Source organism: Dipteris shenzhenensis, chromosome 28, assembly GCF_047967505.1.
Source record: "Dipteris shenzhenensis isolate YYH24624 ecotype China chromosome 28, Dip_SZ_1.0, whole genome shotgun sequence".
In the NCBI taxonomy this organism is placed as follows: Eukaryota; Viridiplantae; Streptophyta; class Polypodiopsida; order Gleicheniales; family Dipteridaceae; genus Dipteris; species Dipteris shenzhenensis.
Genome location: NC_141623.1, coordinates 36,809,471 through 36,824,848, shown reverse-complemented (window position 1 = coordinate 36,824,848; position 15,378 = coordinate 36,809,471). Strand labels below are relative to the sequence as shown.

General features: G+C 42.6%; 2 protein-coding genes across 2 annotated transcripts; one reads left to right on the top strand and one right to left on the bottom strand.

The window, feature by feature from the left end:
- Window positions 1-5,702: 5,702 nt before the first annotated feature.
- LOC147883520 (putative mannitol dehydrogenase) lies at window positions 5,703-7,530 on the bottom strand. Its single transcript, XM_087399281.1, has 6 exons — window positions 7,457-7,530; window positions 7,257-7,370; window positions 6,775-7,002; window positions 6,374-6,659; window positions 6,081-6,234; window positions 5,703-5,990 (listed from the first exon to the last, which is right to left on the bottom strand). The coding sequence occupies exons 1-6, from the start codon at window positions 7,528-7,530 to the stop codon at window positions 5,791-5,793; spliced, it is 1,056 nt and encodes a 351-aa protein (XP_087255407.1). The 3' UTR covers window positions 5,703-5,790.
- A 643-nt stretch (window positions 7,531-8,173) lies between these two features.
- On the top strand, window positions 8,174-15,095 carry LOC147883519 (UDP-glucose iridoid glucosyltransferase-like). Its single transcript, XM_087399505.1, has 5 exons — window positions 8,174-8,352; window positions 8,618-8,679; window positions 8,776-8,874; window positions 14,275-14,438; window positions 14,562-15,095. The coding sequence occupies exons 1-5, from the start codon at window positions 8,174-8,176 to the stop codon at window positions 15,093-15,095; spliced, it is 1,038 nt and encodes a 345-aa protein (XP_087255631.1).
- The last annotated feature ends 283 nt before the right edge of the window (window positions 15,096-15,378 follow it).

Below are 15,378 nucleotides of genomic sequence, written 5' to 3'. Positions count from 1 at the left end.
CATGACATGTCCTTTCTTAATAGCCATAGAGGGTGGAAGATTGTAATTCACCAATACCACTGGCCATACATTGTAAGACGTGCTTTTGAGACCAAATGGGTTCACACCATCCATACCCAATCCAAGTCTCAAGCTCCTAGGTTCTTCCTTGAAGCTTGGCCATGTGTCTTCAATATGCTTCCACGCAGGAGAGTTCGCGGGAGTTCTCCACTTGCCATCGGTTGATCGATGGGAGGAATGCCATGACATGAGCTCTGCAATAGATTTGCACTTGAACATATGTTTGATGCGAGGGATTATGGGAAAATGTTGCAATACCTTACGAGGCACGTCCAAGGTTTTGAGATCTGCTCTATATCTTGCCTCTCCACAAGTAGGACACTCTCTTGCATCCTTATGTAGTCCACGAAACAAAACACAATCATTGACACATGCATGGATGCACTTGTAATCTAATCCTCAATCTAATCCTCCAAGAGAGGTCACATGTTGCCTTGCCATATCTCTTGAGGTCGGTAATTAATTCTCCCTTGGAAGCATTTTACACAATAGCCTGCACGTGAAGACCATAAATGAGGAAAAGCATTCGAGTAATTGACCCACTAGCATAATTTACCATGTTTGCAAAATCAACTTTAAAGCTTACTTGAGTAATGCATTCAAACTTGCATTGCTCCATCCATAGATGGTTTGCAAGTTTAGTAACTCAAGGGAGGCACGTAGAACAGAGAATGTGCACTCCTCAAACAGTGGAGTCGATGCTGTGGTAAAAAGATCATCCTACTCCATGCTATTATCCCTCCCTTGATGGACATATAAATCCCGCACCATATCATCAAACACCTCCTCCTCCACGGCTTCATGAGGTAATGGTGGAGGGCTACTATCACCATCACTCCTTGCATCCGTAACGGTCCCTCCTGAAGATCCCACCTCATATCGCTGACGCTTCGCCTCCTTACGACGGGCATAGGGTAACATGTGCGGGTGTGGCACTGCATCCTGTATCAAATCAAAACGGGATCATAACTCAAACATATGAACACCCATAGGTATCTCAATCAACCTTAACTTACAAACCCTTATCCTATTTACGGTCACATCCCATTCTCCATACTTTGAGATATGATTGAGTGTAATCCTGCGTGCACGATACATGTTTCCTCGACATCGATCACACAGACATTTGATTTTTTGCTCCAACCACATTTCGCGATGGTGGATACGGAGGGATTCATCCTCACTGGAGCTACTTGTTGAAGATGGAGACATCCTACAAACAAACAACCCACCAAATTTGCTCTTCTTCGAATGTTTAATTTAAACTCTGTGTTGCATCTATCGCCGCATCTATAATCGCGTCTAACATCGCGTCTAAGAGCACTATAGATGCGCCTATAGACGCGCTAATAGACGCGACTATAGACGCGGCTTTTAAACCTGCTTTTTGGCGCGTCGCTCGCTTTGCTTTTCTTTACATTACTTAAACTTTGTGTGTGGCTTCCTTCCTTCTTTATTAGTAGTTCCATAGATTCAAAGCTTAAGAGAGAGCCTCCCATACACACTTCCAAGCTTTCACTCAAGAGAAAGGGACCGTACCTACACTTACTTCCAAGCTTAAAGGAGAGAAGGACGAACAAGGAGAAGAAGCAAGTTTGGAAAAGAAAGAAGAACCTTCCATACCTTTATCCAAGTAAGTCTTTTTGAAGTTGTTCTTGTTTAGAAGTTTGCTCTCTCCAGTTTTGTACTTTCTCGTATCCAGAAAACGCAGGATCTAGGTATGAGCGTCACGTTTTTGTGTCGGGCGCAACGTCCTTTTTGACTTTTTAGAAATCTCGTCTCTCGGAGCGCATCTATAGGCGCGTCTTAGGGCATGTCTAAAACTGCGTCTACAGGCATGTCTGGCTTGTTGCAGACACACACAGACACATCAATAGACGCTCACACAGACGCTTTGTTAGACGCACTGTTAAACGCACTGTTAGACGCACTGTTAAACGCACTGTTAGACGCATTATTAAACGCACTATTAAACGCACTGTTAAACGCACTGTTAAACGCTCTGTTAGACGCGTCTATAGACGTGCAAATCAGACGGGTCTATAGATGCGCTCTGACAGTAAGCCTCTCTTTTCTTCCCCTTTCTTCTCAGCTCATCAGTAATAGATTTTTTTCCTTTTTTCTAGTTTAACATGTGGCCAGGAAGCGCTTCTAGCTCACCTGATCCCCGGGAATCTATTTGGAAGGACTTATATAATCTTTTAGGGCACCCTCCTAGTCCTGCGGAGTTATACAGGTATATGACGGGTACTCTTAACACTCCCCAAGAGTTGGCACTACAGACTCCGAGCCACCCCACACCACCTGAGATCACCCCAACGGAGTCAGCACAGCCATCTTATGCCCCTTCTTATGCCCCTTCCCCCGTACCGTCTCATGCCCCTTCCCCCATGCCGTCTTATGTCCCTTCTGCCATCCCGTCTTATGCCCCTTCCCCCATGCCGTCAGGAGGTCCTTCTGTCTCGGCGAGCCGTCGATGTACTCCCCAGCCGTCGAGACTCGGTTCTCCAGGTATGAGTGGTCAGCGTAGTCCCGTGCAGTCCCCAGCTACGAGTGGCCAGCGTACGAGCTCGACACGACAGGGTAGCAGGCGTAGTAGCAGGGAGAGCAGTGGCGAATGCATGGCACAGTGCTTTGGGCCATGTGGCGGTGAGGAGGATGATGATTCAGATGATTTAGACATGCCTCTGGGTGATGGTACGATTTATATTGACATCACTCAGACAGGAGGCATCTTGATGGATGCGCGGGGGAAGGACATCATGGCCTTCATGCGCTTTGTAATTGCTAACAATTACAGAGATTGCTTTATCCACTATAAAGACCACCCAAAGAGGTTGGCTGATGAGACCCTCGCTACTGTTCGCTCTAGGTATCCTAACCCCCCCAATCGCCAGTTCACAGATAAATGGGGGAAGTCAAAGATTGTTACGATACTTAGCAATAAAAGATCTTCGCTTAAGAGGTAGGCACTAGCGGAGCTTGCCAGGCTTGAGGCAGGTCAACCACCAAGGGGCCCGCCCCACACCGCTCACAAGCGTGAGTGGAAGAAGGCAATGAAGTCAGCAAGGGAGGACCCCAGTCTGCAGCACATGGAGGCACGGAGGATCCAGATGGAGGAATATGGAAGCGCGCATTTTGGAGCAAGGGGTGTTGAATCATGGGAGGCCCAATTTGTAAGTATCAATCTCAAATTATATTGCTTATGTAGTTTATTAGGAGGTTGGTTGTTTCTTTGTACTAATCCCTCCACAAAGTGTGTCGCAGTCATGCAGCTTGAGATCGTGGGCAGATACCCTACTCCAGTGGAGACAGCCTACCACCACCACCATCGTAGAGGAGATACATGGAGGCACTTCTATGATGACGGGTTGATTACTGAGGAGCAGTATACCCGAGCTACTGGAGCGGCCCCCCAGGTATTTAAAAGTAATTATATAATGCCAAAATTATAAGTAAAGATTTGATTTTTCATACATTGATATATGTTGTCCCTTGTTTACAGGCCCATGCACAAGACGACGAGGAAGACGAGGAAGGAGGCACAGAAGGGAGTGCAGAAGGGAGCGCAGAAGGGAGCGTGGAAGGCAGCGAGGATTAGCCATAGAAGTAGTGCTAGCTACTCTTTTTTGTACTTAAAGCCACTGGCTTGGCTTCGTGCCTCTTATATATAGACTCCTCTTATTTTTTGTACTTGAAGCCACATGACGTGGCTTAGCTTCCTTATTTTTTGTACTTGAAGCCACATGACGTGGCTTAGCTTCGTGCTATATGTATATACAAGCACTTTTTGAGCTTTCAATTTTATTGTATTTTGGAGTTGTAATATTTTATTTGGAATTATAATTAAAATGCGGTTGGCTGTAAGAATTGAATTGCAAAATGTGGATATGGGATTCTTGTAACTATATAGCATACACAACATACACAGTATTCTGTAAAATTAAAAAATAAAAAAAGCACGTCTATCAGTGCGTTTAAAAACGCGTTTATATTCGCGTTTGTCTGTTCGACTTGCGTCTATATGTGCGTCTATAAACACGTTTATAAGCGCATCTATTTATGCATCTAACTGCGCGTCTATATGCACGTGAGTCTGATATATAGACGCGCAATTAGATGCGGATCTCCAGATGTGCAAATAGACGTGCCCGTAAGTTTTTTATTTAGTTCATGAAGCACGTCTGTGTACACGTCTATGGGTGCTTTGTCTTGTTATGAATTTCAACCATAGGGTTGGTTTAGGACAGTCACATAAATGGTGTTTTTGACCTGAACCGTCTCAATGATATATTGCTATTCCAGCTATTGTGTTGGTTTAAGACAATCACATTAATTCCAATCTAGCCCATGCATGACTCAAACCAACTTGGAAATTAAACAACTAAACTAATTAACTGCTTGGGAAACACAACAATTTCAACATTGGGCTGGTCATCAATTAGACAATTAACAAAACCCAGTTTACAATAATCATGGACCATTGGGGATATAAATAACATGTTACTAGTTCATCCCAAGACTCCTCCAAGTAAAGAGGGGTCCACGAGGGAAGGTCTTGGAGAAACTATATGACCCCTATTTGATGGGTATTACAGAAACTAAATTGGGTGACTACTCACTTGGGAGGGAGAAACATCCTTGATTGTCACATTGCTATGACTACAAAGAAATCTAAGAGGCATGTAGATTCTATCACACATGACACACCATTACACCCCTCATCAGCAAATAAGTAAGGCTAAGTAGGGGGTGTCTATCACTAGAGGATGCCTCAAAATCTAGCACTTCTAACAACTTTGAATTGGGTGCTTTAGAAGATTTGAAGTTTTGGTTTCTTGTGCAATTAACATAGTGGCCTATGAATGTGAGCATTACAAGGAATGAAAAATGACAAGTTTCTATTTGATTCAACCTTCCTTGGGGATGATGAGACATAGGATCGGAGAGTTTCAGCGATTCTTCAAGGCTCAGCGATGAGAGTGATTGCAAAGTAACCATAGGCATGCCAATGTAGAGGGCTCCCATGTATATGTATAAATTTGCAAGCAAGGTGGCTATTGCCAACTTTGCAAGCATAGCCCTTAATTTTTGCACAATAGGGTCTAGTTTGCCAATTGGCAATGAGAGCACACGAGGTCAAAAAAGCAACACCATAGTTGAGTTTTGAACTTTTCTTAGATTTCGAGGCACAACTAGAGCGCCATTGATGTTCACTCTAGCTAGAGTGCAATTTCCTCTCGTGCGAATAGGAATGTGGCACATGGAGGTGACAAGGGCCTGAAGACACCTTTAATGCTTTGAAATGGATGGGTAAGGCAATAGAAAATGGCCTGCTCACAATCACAGAGCTCTCTGCACCTATTGCATATCTACTTTAAATTATTTGCAACAATTTCTACATTACTACATGTGAACAAATCCACTACTTCACTCCAGCTGCACATTTACGCAGCGTGTGAAGTAACCCTTATAACCTCAGCACAAAAATACTTTACAAGAAGACTTGAAAGTTTCTAATTGTAGCTTTACAAGAAGACTTTAGAGTCCAAATCCAAATGCATTTAAGATGAAAACGTACGCATCTTTTAGGTTGAGAGTCCATTGAAACAATATCTATTGTCTAACTACGCAGACATCTTTTAGGGTTTGACAGTCCATTAAATACAATATCTAATTGTCCAACGATTGGGCATGTAATAATAAGAGAATTTGAGTGATGGAGCTCATCTACGCTTTAAGAGATTCGGCTATGTCGATTACAAATCTATATTTGACGTCCGACTTGGTGAGCCTCTCCATCGCTGTATTCAAATACTCGACCGGTATTTTCTCTATGACGGAAGTGATGTTGTGCTTTCCGCAGAAGTCGAGCATATCTTGCGTCTCTTCTATCCCACCGATTAAGCTGCCTCCCACAAAGCGCCGTCCTGCGTTCACAAAAAGATGCCACTAGTTCAGAAGTTCCCATGAAGACCCAACGACTCAGTTCATGCCGCAGTTGTGATTCGTAAACTCACCAAATATAACAGAACCGGGGCTTAGCTCATAAGGTCTTTCGGGAACTCCGACGAGAACCAGCTTGCCGTTAACTTTGAGCAGATGCAACAGTGGCGTCAGCTCATGAGGCGCAGACACCGTGTCGATGATGTAGTCAATAGTTTTGGAGGCTTTCTGCAATCGCATCAAAGCAACATTTCCCTTAAGTTCTTGAAGTGGAGAAACAAAAGGATACCGACGCTCAGGTGAAAGACATCCAACTTCAATATAGTTGGATGCTTGCCAGTTCTGAATGAGCAGTACAGAAACTCACTTTCATTGCACTCTCGTCTTTGCTCACTAGAAAATTGTCAGCTCCCAAAACCTCCTTGGCTTCTTTTTCTTTCTTTGGCGACGTACTGATGACCGTCACTTCCATGCCAAACGCTTTGGCGAATTTCACCGCCATGTGCCCCAGCCCTCCCAGGCCGACCACTCCGAAGTGCTTGCCACTTTCTGTCATTCCAAAGTACTGCATTGGGCTATACACAGTAACTCCGGCACATAGCAAGGGTGCAGCCGCATCCAAAGGCAGCGTATCGGGGATGCGAAGAACGAACCTGCCAGTGGAACACAACCTCAGAGTAGGAAGGGCGCCATTCTTACCATGCGACGAACGTCCCTTTGATAAAAAGCGCAGCAATGATACGGTGTAAGCCTCCACGAGGATCTCACCTTTGATCTGTTACCATTAAGGTGGAGTAGCCACCGTAGGTCGGAGTTCCGTCCACGTCTACACTGTTGTAAGTCCAAGTAGTTTTTCCACAGAACTGCTCCGTCTTTTTTTCACAGGAATCGCACTGCCCACAGGAGTTAACCATACATCCTACACCCACATGATCTCCAGCCTTGAAACGGCTGACATTGGATCCAACTTCGGTGACAATACCCACTACCTCGTGCCTGCGAGACAGAGCCCAATTCTATTTTAGTATAAAACGCTTAAAAATACAAAGGTGTTGAGAATTTGAGAAACAGTAAAGCCTTGACTAAAAAGGAGCTCGTGTGATCGTGTCTCAAGATCGAAGGAGCGATTTACGCTTGTCCCTTTCAAAATTACAAGCTATCAATTACTGGGGAAACAGCACCGTAGTGGGCCTATCATGAGCTGGAGGAGATTGGAGAGAAGCCTGGAGCGAGATGAAGACGAGACTCACCCAGGAACCATGGGATACCGGGAGCCTTTCCATTCGTTACGGATCTGGTGCAAATCGGAGTGACAGATACCGCAGTGAGTGACTTTGAAGGTGACATCGTTAGGTCCAGTAGCTCTGGAAGGGGACAAGAATTGAGTAGAACGGTACGGAAAACATAGAAAATGGAAAGGTAGGACGAAAGAGGAGATGAAGATAAGTACCTACGAGTGAAGGAGAAGGGTGAGAGGTGACCGGAGTTGTCATGGGCTGCGTATCCAAGAACAGGGAGAGCCATGGAATGGAATTAGGCTCAAGGATGCAAGAAACGTAGCAAGATGAATTTAAAAAGCAATGTGAAAGCTTGTGATAACGGCCATGACGTACGCGCCTTCGACGATAGTGTCTTGAAGCACACGCGCCTGTCCATTGGGCAAAGTGCCCCCTCCCACGCGAAAACTGCTGCCTGCTTCCTACATTCAGTGTTCATAGAAAAACATTCAGTGTTCACACACAAACATTCAGCCCATTTTTGGCCTCACCTGAGTGTTCACACACAAACATTCAGAAACCATTATTCCTCTCCTTTCAAAAGTAACATATTTTATTTTTGGCCTGCCCCTCCCGGTAGGCAACGATTTCGTAACGCAGAAATCAACCTAATTTTGAATTTTTACAAATGATTGAATTGTGATTGGTAAAGATTTGCTTGTGCCATGCATGCATAATTTCAATTGGCCCACACTCCACGTGTACGTCATCGTGATTGGACCATGTTTTGCATCTCTGATGCATGCATTATGGCGATTGGGCAAGTCTCCGTGTGTAGCACTGGTAGTTCATGAGGAGACTTTGCACCTTAATGTATTGCATGAGCATCATTTTCGAGATGTTCTTCTGAGATGGTTTACTCCCCAAGTCTGCACAATGCATGTATCGCGATGCTTCCTTCTTCGATGCTCCAGGTCTGCATTCAATTGTCCTTCTTCGATGCTCTAGCTCTCGAGGTCATTCAACAGGTTTGGCATCTTATTCTGTGTACTCCAGTTCCCCAAGTTTGCGGGTTCATTCTTCTGCGATGGTCTATCCCTATTTCACTGCGCGAGGAAGGCAACAGAAGGTTAGTGTTTAAATGCGCGGAGTTCAAAAATTCGGAGCTTTCAATGGTGGGAATGGTTGCGGCACATATTTGTCATCTTCTTCGTGAATATTCAACGATTCGGCGTCGCACCAGTGCGTGCTGCAATTGCTCCAACATGCAAACGTTTTGTGCCTGTTGCTATCATGGACTCCTTGTTATGAAAAATTTAAGCTATGCGCTTATATAAACGGGGACAAGTGAATGAGGCAGTAGCTTATAGTGTGCTCTGTCTGTTGGTATTCAGAAATCATGAGATGGAAGGCTCTACAGACTATATGGAAACGGATAGTGGTGCTTTTGCGAAAGGTTTTCCTTGAGTCTGTCTTGGTTTTACTCATTTTCTATCCGAACATCTTTCATTACTTCATTTTCGTTCTGATATTTCGGTATGTTTCATTACAGGTTTGGCTAAAGTTTGTCTTGATGTGGTGGATTCTCCTTCCACTCCAGTTATCACAAAACATCCCGCTACTGAACGCATCGAGCACGTTGTCAAAGCGAGTGCTTCATTCCACGATAAATGCATGCGAGCCGCACGGTTTTGGGTCTCTCACATCTTGTTCAGTGATCGAATAAGTGAAGCTTTTTCTTTTCTGCGGCTAGTTGGTCCTTTATATGGTAGCTCGCTTGTTTTTCTTTGCTGCACTTGCTCAACACAGATATATTTTCCAATTTCCTCGCTACCTTCCCACAATCGTACGCCCACAGCCGTCCACCTTTATAATCTTCTCAGGCTTTTTCCTGCACAAACGAAGTTAGGCCTCTTTTTCTACTCACCTCAAATCATCACGATTCGGATTCACCTATCATGCGAACCAGCGACCACCCAGTTACTAGTCCTGCATAGTCTTCTCTACTAAGGCTTCACTATTAAGTAGAGCTAGATGGATGCATACATTTCTTTTTGGCCGAACTCGATATGTTGTTTTAGCTTTTATGTGTGAATTTGATAGTTCGTGGTCCTCTATTGCGCCACTCTGGTTTTCCAAAACACATCGGTCATGTTGTGATATCCATCATCAGAGCTGTCATGCCTAAAAATGGAAGAATGATTACAGAGCAAATGGCGACGAGTATCAAGGGAAAATTGAGGATTATACAGGTTGATTTCGTCGAAGACATGGGCACACTAAGAAACTTTCCTAGCCGTCCAGGGCCAAGCGATCTCAGTGAACTCTCGAAAACCCTTTTGTTTATCCGTGATGCCACCCTTGTTATTGATGCGACATTGACAGTTACAATCATCGAACCTTTGCATAAACAACTTAGAAAATGAAATATTTTATTGAATTTGTTTAATTTTGTTTTAACTGTGCACATCATTCCACTCTTTTTACATAACGGCAACTTTAATTTTCTTGAAATTTCATTTGCTTAGGTATACCTGCCGCCTCTGCTTGTTCATATGCAAACAAAAGATCATCGCCCCTTAGTCCACGATCAACTCCCTTTGTGGTTGGTAGTCCTAGTAGGCCTCCAAAAGAAAATCTTTTGAAGAATTCACCTATTAAGAAAACCCCAAGACATTCGTTGAAGCATTGTATCCAAGAAGTAGCACAAGAAGCATATGCTCAAGGTAAATTTATTTTTTGCATCTTTTGGATTTTCAATTGAAAAAGTTGTGATTAATTAATTACTTTTGTTTTTTGTTACAGTGAAGAAGTTTGTTCGAGAAAACCCAAAATATGCTAGTTTTAAGTCAACCATAACAACTCATGTTCAACGTACAAATGCGCCTGGGAAATCAAATCATGAAGAATCTAAAGCTACACCACCTAAAAGAGAGATGAAAAATGTTATAGTCATTGGTTGACAATGTTGTATGTTAAGATTGAATTTGGAGTATTGTGACAACTACATTGACTATGAAAACTCTTTGAAATATTGAAATTAAAGCGACATGGCAATTTACTATGTTTTCATATATTTGATCTTGGAAAGTTTAAAAAATTATTATTATACTCATCCTACTTAATTTCTATTGGTTTGTGACAATAATTATATTATGCAAGCATAATGCACTCTTAAAAAAATTCAATGAGAATTCTATTGTGATGCAATGACAAAATTATGTTGCAAGTTTAAGTAACTATTCTAATTACTGTAAAAACATTATGCAAGGTAAAAATGGAAAAAAATTATTCCAATAAAGGACCCAAAGTCTACCCCGGCGTCATTTGCCACATAAGCCTTATAATAGATTGGATATATATTGCAGTTCTATCTTCACAAGCAATTCAGATTACTATTGATATAGACTGCATTTTTCCACATGCACTTTGAGTACTATTTTGCATCATGCCTAGCACTAGCAACCTTGATTTGGAAGCATATGCTAAGTTAGACAACTCCAACTATGGTACTTGGAAGTATTGCATGGAGACCATTCTCATACTTCAAGATAAATGGAATTGTGTGGATGATTCTACACCTAGATCATCTAGTGAACCCACAATAGCTCCCGCCATTCCTAGAGCACAAGTAAAAGAGTCTACACCATGTCCACACCCGCGCCACACCTGCAGTAGATCTTGCCATTGTCCTTGCACAGGTAAAGTGGGACAAGAAAGATCACTATGCATATCATTGGATCAAACAAAATGTGCAAGATGTTGTTGCACGAATCAAGATAGTTTGTAAATTATCAATTGTAGTTTAGGGTTTAGCTAGGGTTTAGGATCTAGGGTCTAGGGTTTAGGATAAGATCTAGGTCCTAGATCTAGGATGTAGGGGCAAGGGTCTAGGGTCAAGGATCACGAGTATTTTGCTAATCTGGGATACATAAAGTCCAATGCAGATCATACACTCTACTATAAAGTTCAAGGAGAAGACTTTACTATTGCACTTTTGTATGTTAATGATCTGATTGTGGATAAGAAGCAATGAGAGCTTCATCAACAAGCTGAAACAAGACTCATCTGTAGAGTTTGACATGAAAGATCTTGGACTTATGCATTATTTTCTAATCTGATTATGACAAGAAGCAATGAGAGCTTCATCAACAAGCTGAAACAAGACTTATCTATAGATTTTGACATGAAAGATCTTGGACTTATGCACTATTTTCTTGGTATAAAGTTCTAGAGAGACTCAGATGGCACCTTCATGAGGCAAGAAAAATATGTGGATAGTCTCCTAAAGAAGTTTCATATGGTGAATTGCAAGATTGCAACCACTCCCATGGAGTAGAGTTTGAAACTTACAAAGATCTAGAAAAGCCTACAGTTAATGACAAGTACTATTGGTAGCTCATCGGATCTCTAACTATCACAAGGCCATATATTGCTTATGCAATAAGTTCACTTGTTGTTTAGGGGTAACTCCACCACCCCACTAAGCCACTACCTCCAGAAATACAATATAGCTTGTAACTAAAAAACGGTTATAAATGTCTCCAAGAACTCTATTGAATTTTGTCTCTATAATGATTTCTGTAGTCGACTATTATCAAACTGCAATCTGACTGAGGTATTAGTATGTTTTTGGCTCAAGCTGAGCTCAATTGTTGTTCAAGAAAATATCAAGAGGAGATACTTTTGTGTTCAGCTCTCCTATACCTTTGAATGTCTTGAATTATGTCTTTCTTTTGAGTTATCCACTCTGTTTTCGTCTGTGTGTTGTTATTCAAAATGTCATTGCTTCCAGTTAAAGTTAGTCAAGTGCTTTGCATTGTGAGTTAACTGGGAACACTTGCACAATCTATGGCAAATTCAAAGTAGTCTCATTGGAATGCAGCCAAGAGAGTCTTGTGGTACATCACATGTACAAGACAATTTGGAATGGAATATAGAGGAAGTCATTCAAGGTTGTGCTTAGACTTCATCAACAATCCAAGTCTCATAGAGGTTGCCTAGGAGGGAAGGAAGAGGTCCCTTCATGGCTCGAAAAATAGATAAACCATGTATGCGCAATGAGCGACCAAATAGACAACACTTTTGAGCACTTTGGAAGAGAGAGCAATGGAAAAAGGAAAGAGACACTCAAGAGAGAGAACCTGAAGTGACCTTCATTACCAACAGAGTAAGACTCCACTCAAATACAACTCAAAATACTATAAACATAAGGGAGAAGAAGAGGTTTCATACATACAAGAGGGAGCGGGAGATCCAAGGCTACTCATAGAAAGAGAATGAACTAGAGAGATATGGACTCAAGAGTCTACATAAGAGGATGAAGACTTTGTATGAGTATTATTTTGCTCTGTGTTTTGTTTTCCTATAGCATATTTAGTGGATGAGAGTGGCTATAAAGGCAGAATTGTCTCTATCACTTTTGTGCATCCACATTTTGATGCCGGAGTTGTGCACTTCAATTTACAAGTGAGTGAAGCTGGTATAGATAGACTGCAGTGGTTGTAGAATGGTGAAGAATGGCACAGGATTTTCCTAAATTTTGGGAATGCCTTATGAAGATGCAACAAGATTTTTGAAGAAAATAGAATTTATAACCCTCATGAAGGAAGAGCATCCCCAAAAATCTTGTTTCATATTTTGAATTATTGCCTACAGGGAGATGCAAAAGCTTGGCTACAGACTTAGATCGCTACTTTCAAAACTATTGAGGCTTGAAGAGACTAGAGCTATAGCAGCATGAGGCTCAATGGTCAAAGAGATTATGAACAAGGGAGAGGGCTCCTTCTATAGAGATTTTGTCACCCTCCTTCACCCATTTACAATTGTTGCCTGTAGATTCCTTTCTCCATGAATCACATAAGCCCGTATGTCACCATCCATGTCCTTTTTGGCTACTCTTGCCATGTGTCCCATCAAAAGATGCTCAAGACTCTTAAAATATTGAGAAAGTCAAGAGTCTCCCCACATGGAGCCCATAGGGACCCTCTCTTTTCCATATGTCCACATCCTCCTCATTTCACATAGGAATTCTTGAAGGACTCCTCTTGACTCCACACTCTTCCACACTTCTCCACATGCCTTCTACACGCTTGGCATGTGACCTCTCATATATTATTGGAACACATGGACATGAGACCCACCTCTTTATATGACTCACTCTTCCTATTTTCTAAAAAACCCCATAATATCCCATATACAAATAACTCTCACCCCATACCAAGGTATTTATCATTCATACATATGGTATTTACAATGATCCATTCCACTCATCCTCTCAATTCCATACAATATCTTAGAAAATAGAAATAAGTGAGAGCCGCTAGATACTCAAACTCTTATCAAACATAGAGAAAAACAATACCAATGCCAAATAAAACATATCAGTTTTTGGCGTCACATCTTCCCCCCCCCAACAGATCCTTTCTAGTGACAGAGAGGGTCTGTTGGCCCTCAAGGTCGTCGAGCATAGAAGAATTTAAGGCGATACTCATTGGTGCATCCGAGTATCACCATGCTGTCAACATCCTCAAGCTAATAGGTTCCATTGGTGAACTTCTTCTTGACTCGATATGGTCCCTCCCATCGGCCGATAAACTTTTTGTCTAGCCGCTTGTCCAAATGGCTATCAATTCTCATGACCAAATCTCCTTTTGCAATATCTTTCTTCTTGCATAATTTGGTGTCAAAACGGGCCATGCGCCTTTTTGGAGAAGCTTCCAAGTATCGTAAGGCCTATAATCTACATTCATCCAAGGCTTCTAGTTGTACCAAGCCTTGAGCATAGGCATCCTCCTATCCTTGTACTCTTGCAACAGCAGTGCGAAAACTATGTATCTCCATTCCATAGTGTATCATATGCCTTGCTCAGATCCAAAGGATACATTCCATACACAGGTATGCTAACTTTACAATTATTCGGCTTGAGAAGACGCTTACTATATAGATAGGGCTCCAGTAATGCAAGTGTGCGCTAGTTGAGGTGTTTGAATTCATTTCCTGATCTTGTACGAGCCTCTTTGATTGTGTATTGATGCGTCACATATTGCAGGAGAACTTGACAGTGAAGATGCAATCACCTGTATTCCAGGCCTCCCTCCCGTATTGCGTGCGGAAGACTTTCCTAAATGGGTTCTTGTGAAAGACACGTCTGTGTTTGTTCATCAACTGTTGTCTCGGGTTTCTGCGAACATAAAAGCTGCAGACACAATACTGGTACATTCCTTCTATGATCTCGAGAGCAATGTCGTAGATGCTCTTCGACAGTAACTTCGCATCTACACAGTGGGGCCTCTTCTCCCCCTTGACCTCAACGTCCGTAGACAAGGAATATTTCAGGAGGATGAGGCGTATTTAGAGTGGCTCAATGCCCGTGATCCCGCTTCTGTTCTGTATATATCTTTTGGCACCACTGGATCTTGGTCTGATTCTGAACTCAAGGAATTAGCCTTGGGTATAGAAGCTAGCGAGCAGCCCTTTGTTTGGGTCATCCGTCCTACTGCGGGCTCCTCTTTCTCTGTATCAGACATCTTTTCACCGGAAACGAAATATCGCAGTATGGTGATTTCCTGGGCGCCTCAACTTTCTGCTCTACAACATCCCTCTGTGGGCGAATTTTTCACTCACTGTGGCTGGAATTCTGTCATGGAAAGTATATACATGGGGGTCCCAATGATTGGGTGGCCTAAAGTAGCAGACCAAGTGACAAACATGAGGTTGATTTCTGAGGATTGGAAGATCGGTTTAGCTCTGGAGAGGACAAAAGACGATAATCCGGTAACAAAGGCAGCAGTAGAGGGGGCTGTAAGGGCTTTGTTCAGTGGAGAAAAGGAAAGGAAGCAAGGAGAAGAGCTGCAGAGCTGGCCAAGGTAGCTAGAAGGGCTGCTGGAGACGGAGGAAGCTCAAACAAGAATCTATCAGACTTTGTGAAAGATATGACCAGCAGAGCAAGCACACAACTATGAAAATGTATGTGTTTGAAAGAGTTCTTCTAGAACGACGGTAAGAGGTTGGCTAAGTTCTTCCCTGAAAAGGAAGACCCTCTTGGGGTGACTTGCTGGCTCATTCTACAACAAGACAGACAAACACAATTGTGTGCAGCTCATCCTTGAAGGCATGTGGTAGATAGGAGTCGTCCATAGGAGTTGTTGCATCC

Bases quoted from the DNA above. Each gene is read 5' to 3' on its own strand.
- LOC147883520 (XM_087399281.1), bottom strand. From the start codon at position 7,530: ATGGCTCTCCCTGTTCTTGGATACGCAGCCCATGACAACTCCGGTCAC. The intron at 7,003-7,256 runs GTGAGTCTCGTC...TCTGTCTCGCAG, and splicing joins CGGTATCCCATGGTTCCTGG to GCACGAGGTAGTGGGTATTG. The intron at 5,991-6,080 runs GTGAGTTTACGA...TTGTGAACGCAG, and splicing joins CCCCGGTTCTGTTATATTTG to GACGGCGCTTTGTGGGAGGC.
- LOC147883519 (XM_087399505.1), top strand. From the start codon at position 8,174: ATGCTTCCTTCTTCGATGCTCCAGGTCTGCATTCAATTGTCCTTCTTC. The intron at 8,680-8,775 runs GTTTTCCTTGAG...GTTTCATTACAG, and splicing joins TAGTGGTGCTTTTGCGAAAG to GTTTGGCTAAAGTTTGTCTT. The intron at 14,439-14,561 runs GTACATTCCTTC...GGAATATTTCAG, and splicing joins AAGCTGCAGACACAATACTG to GAGGATGAGGCGTATTTAGA.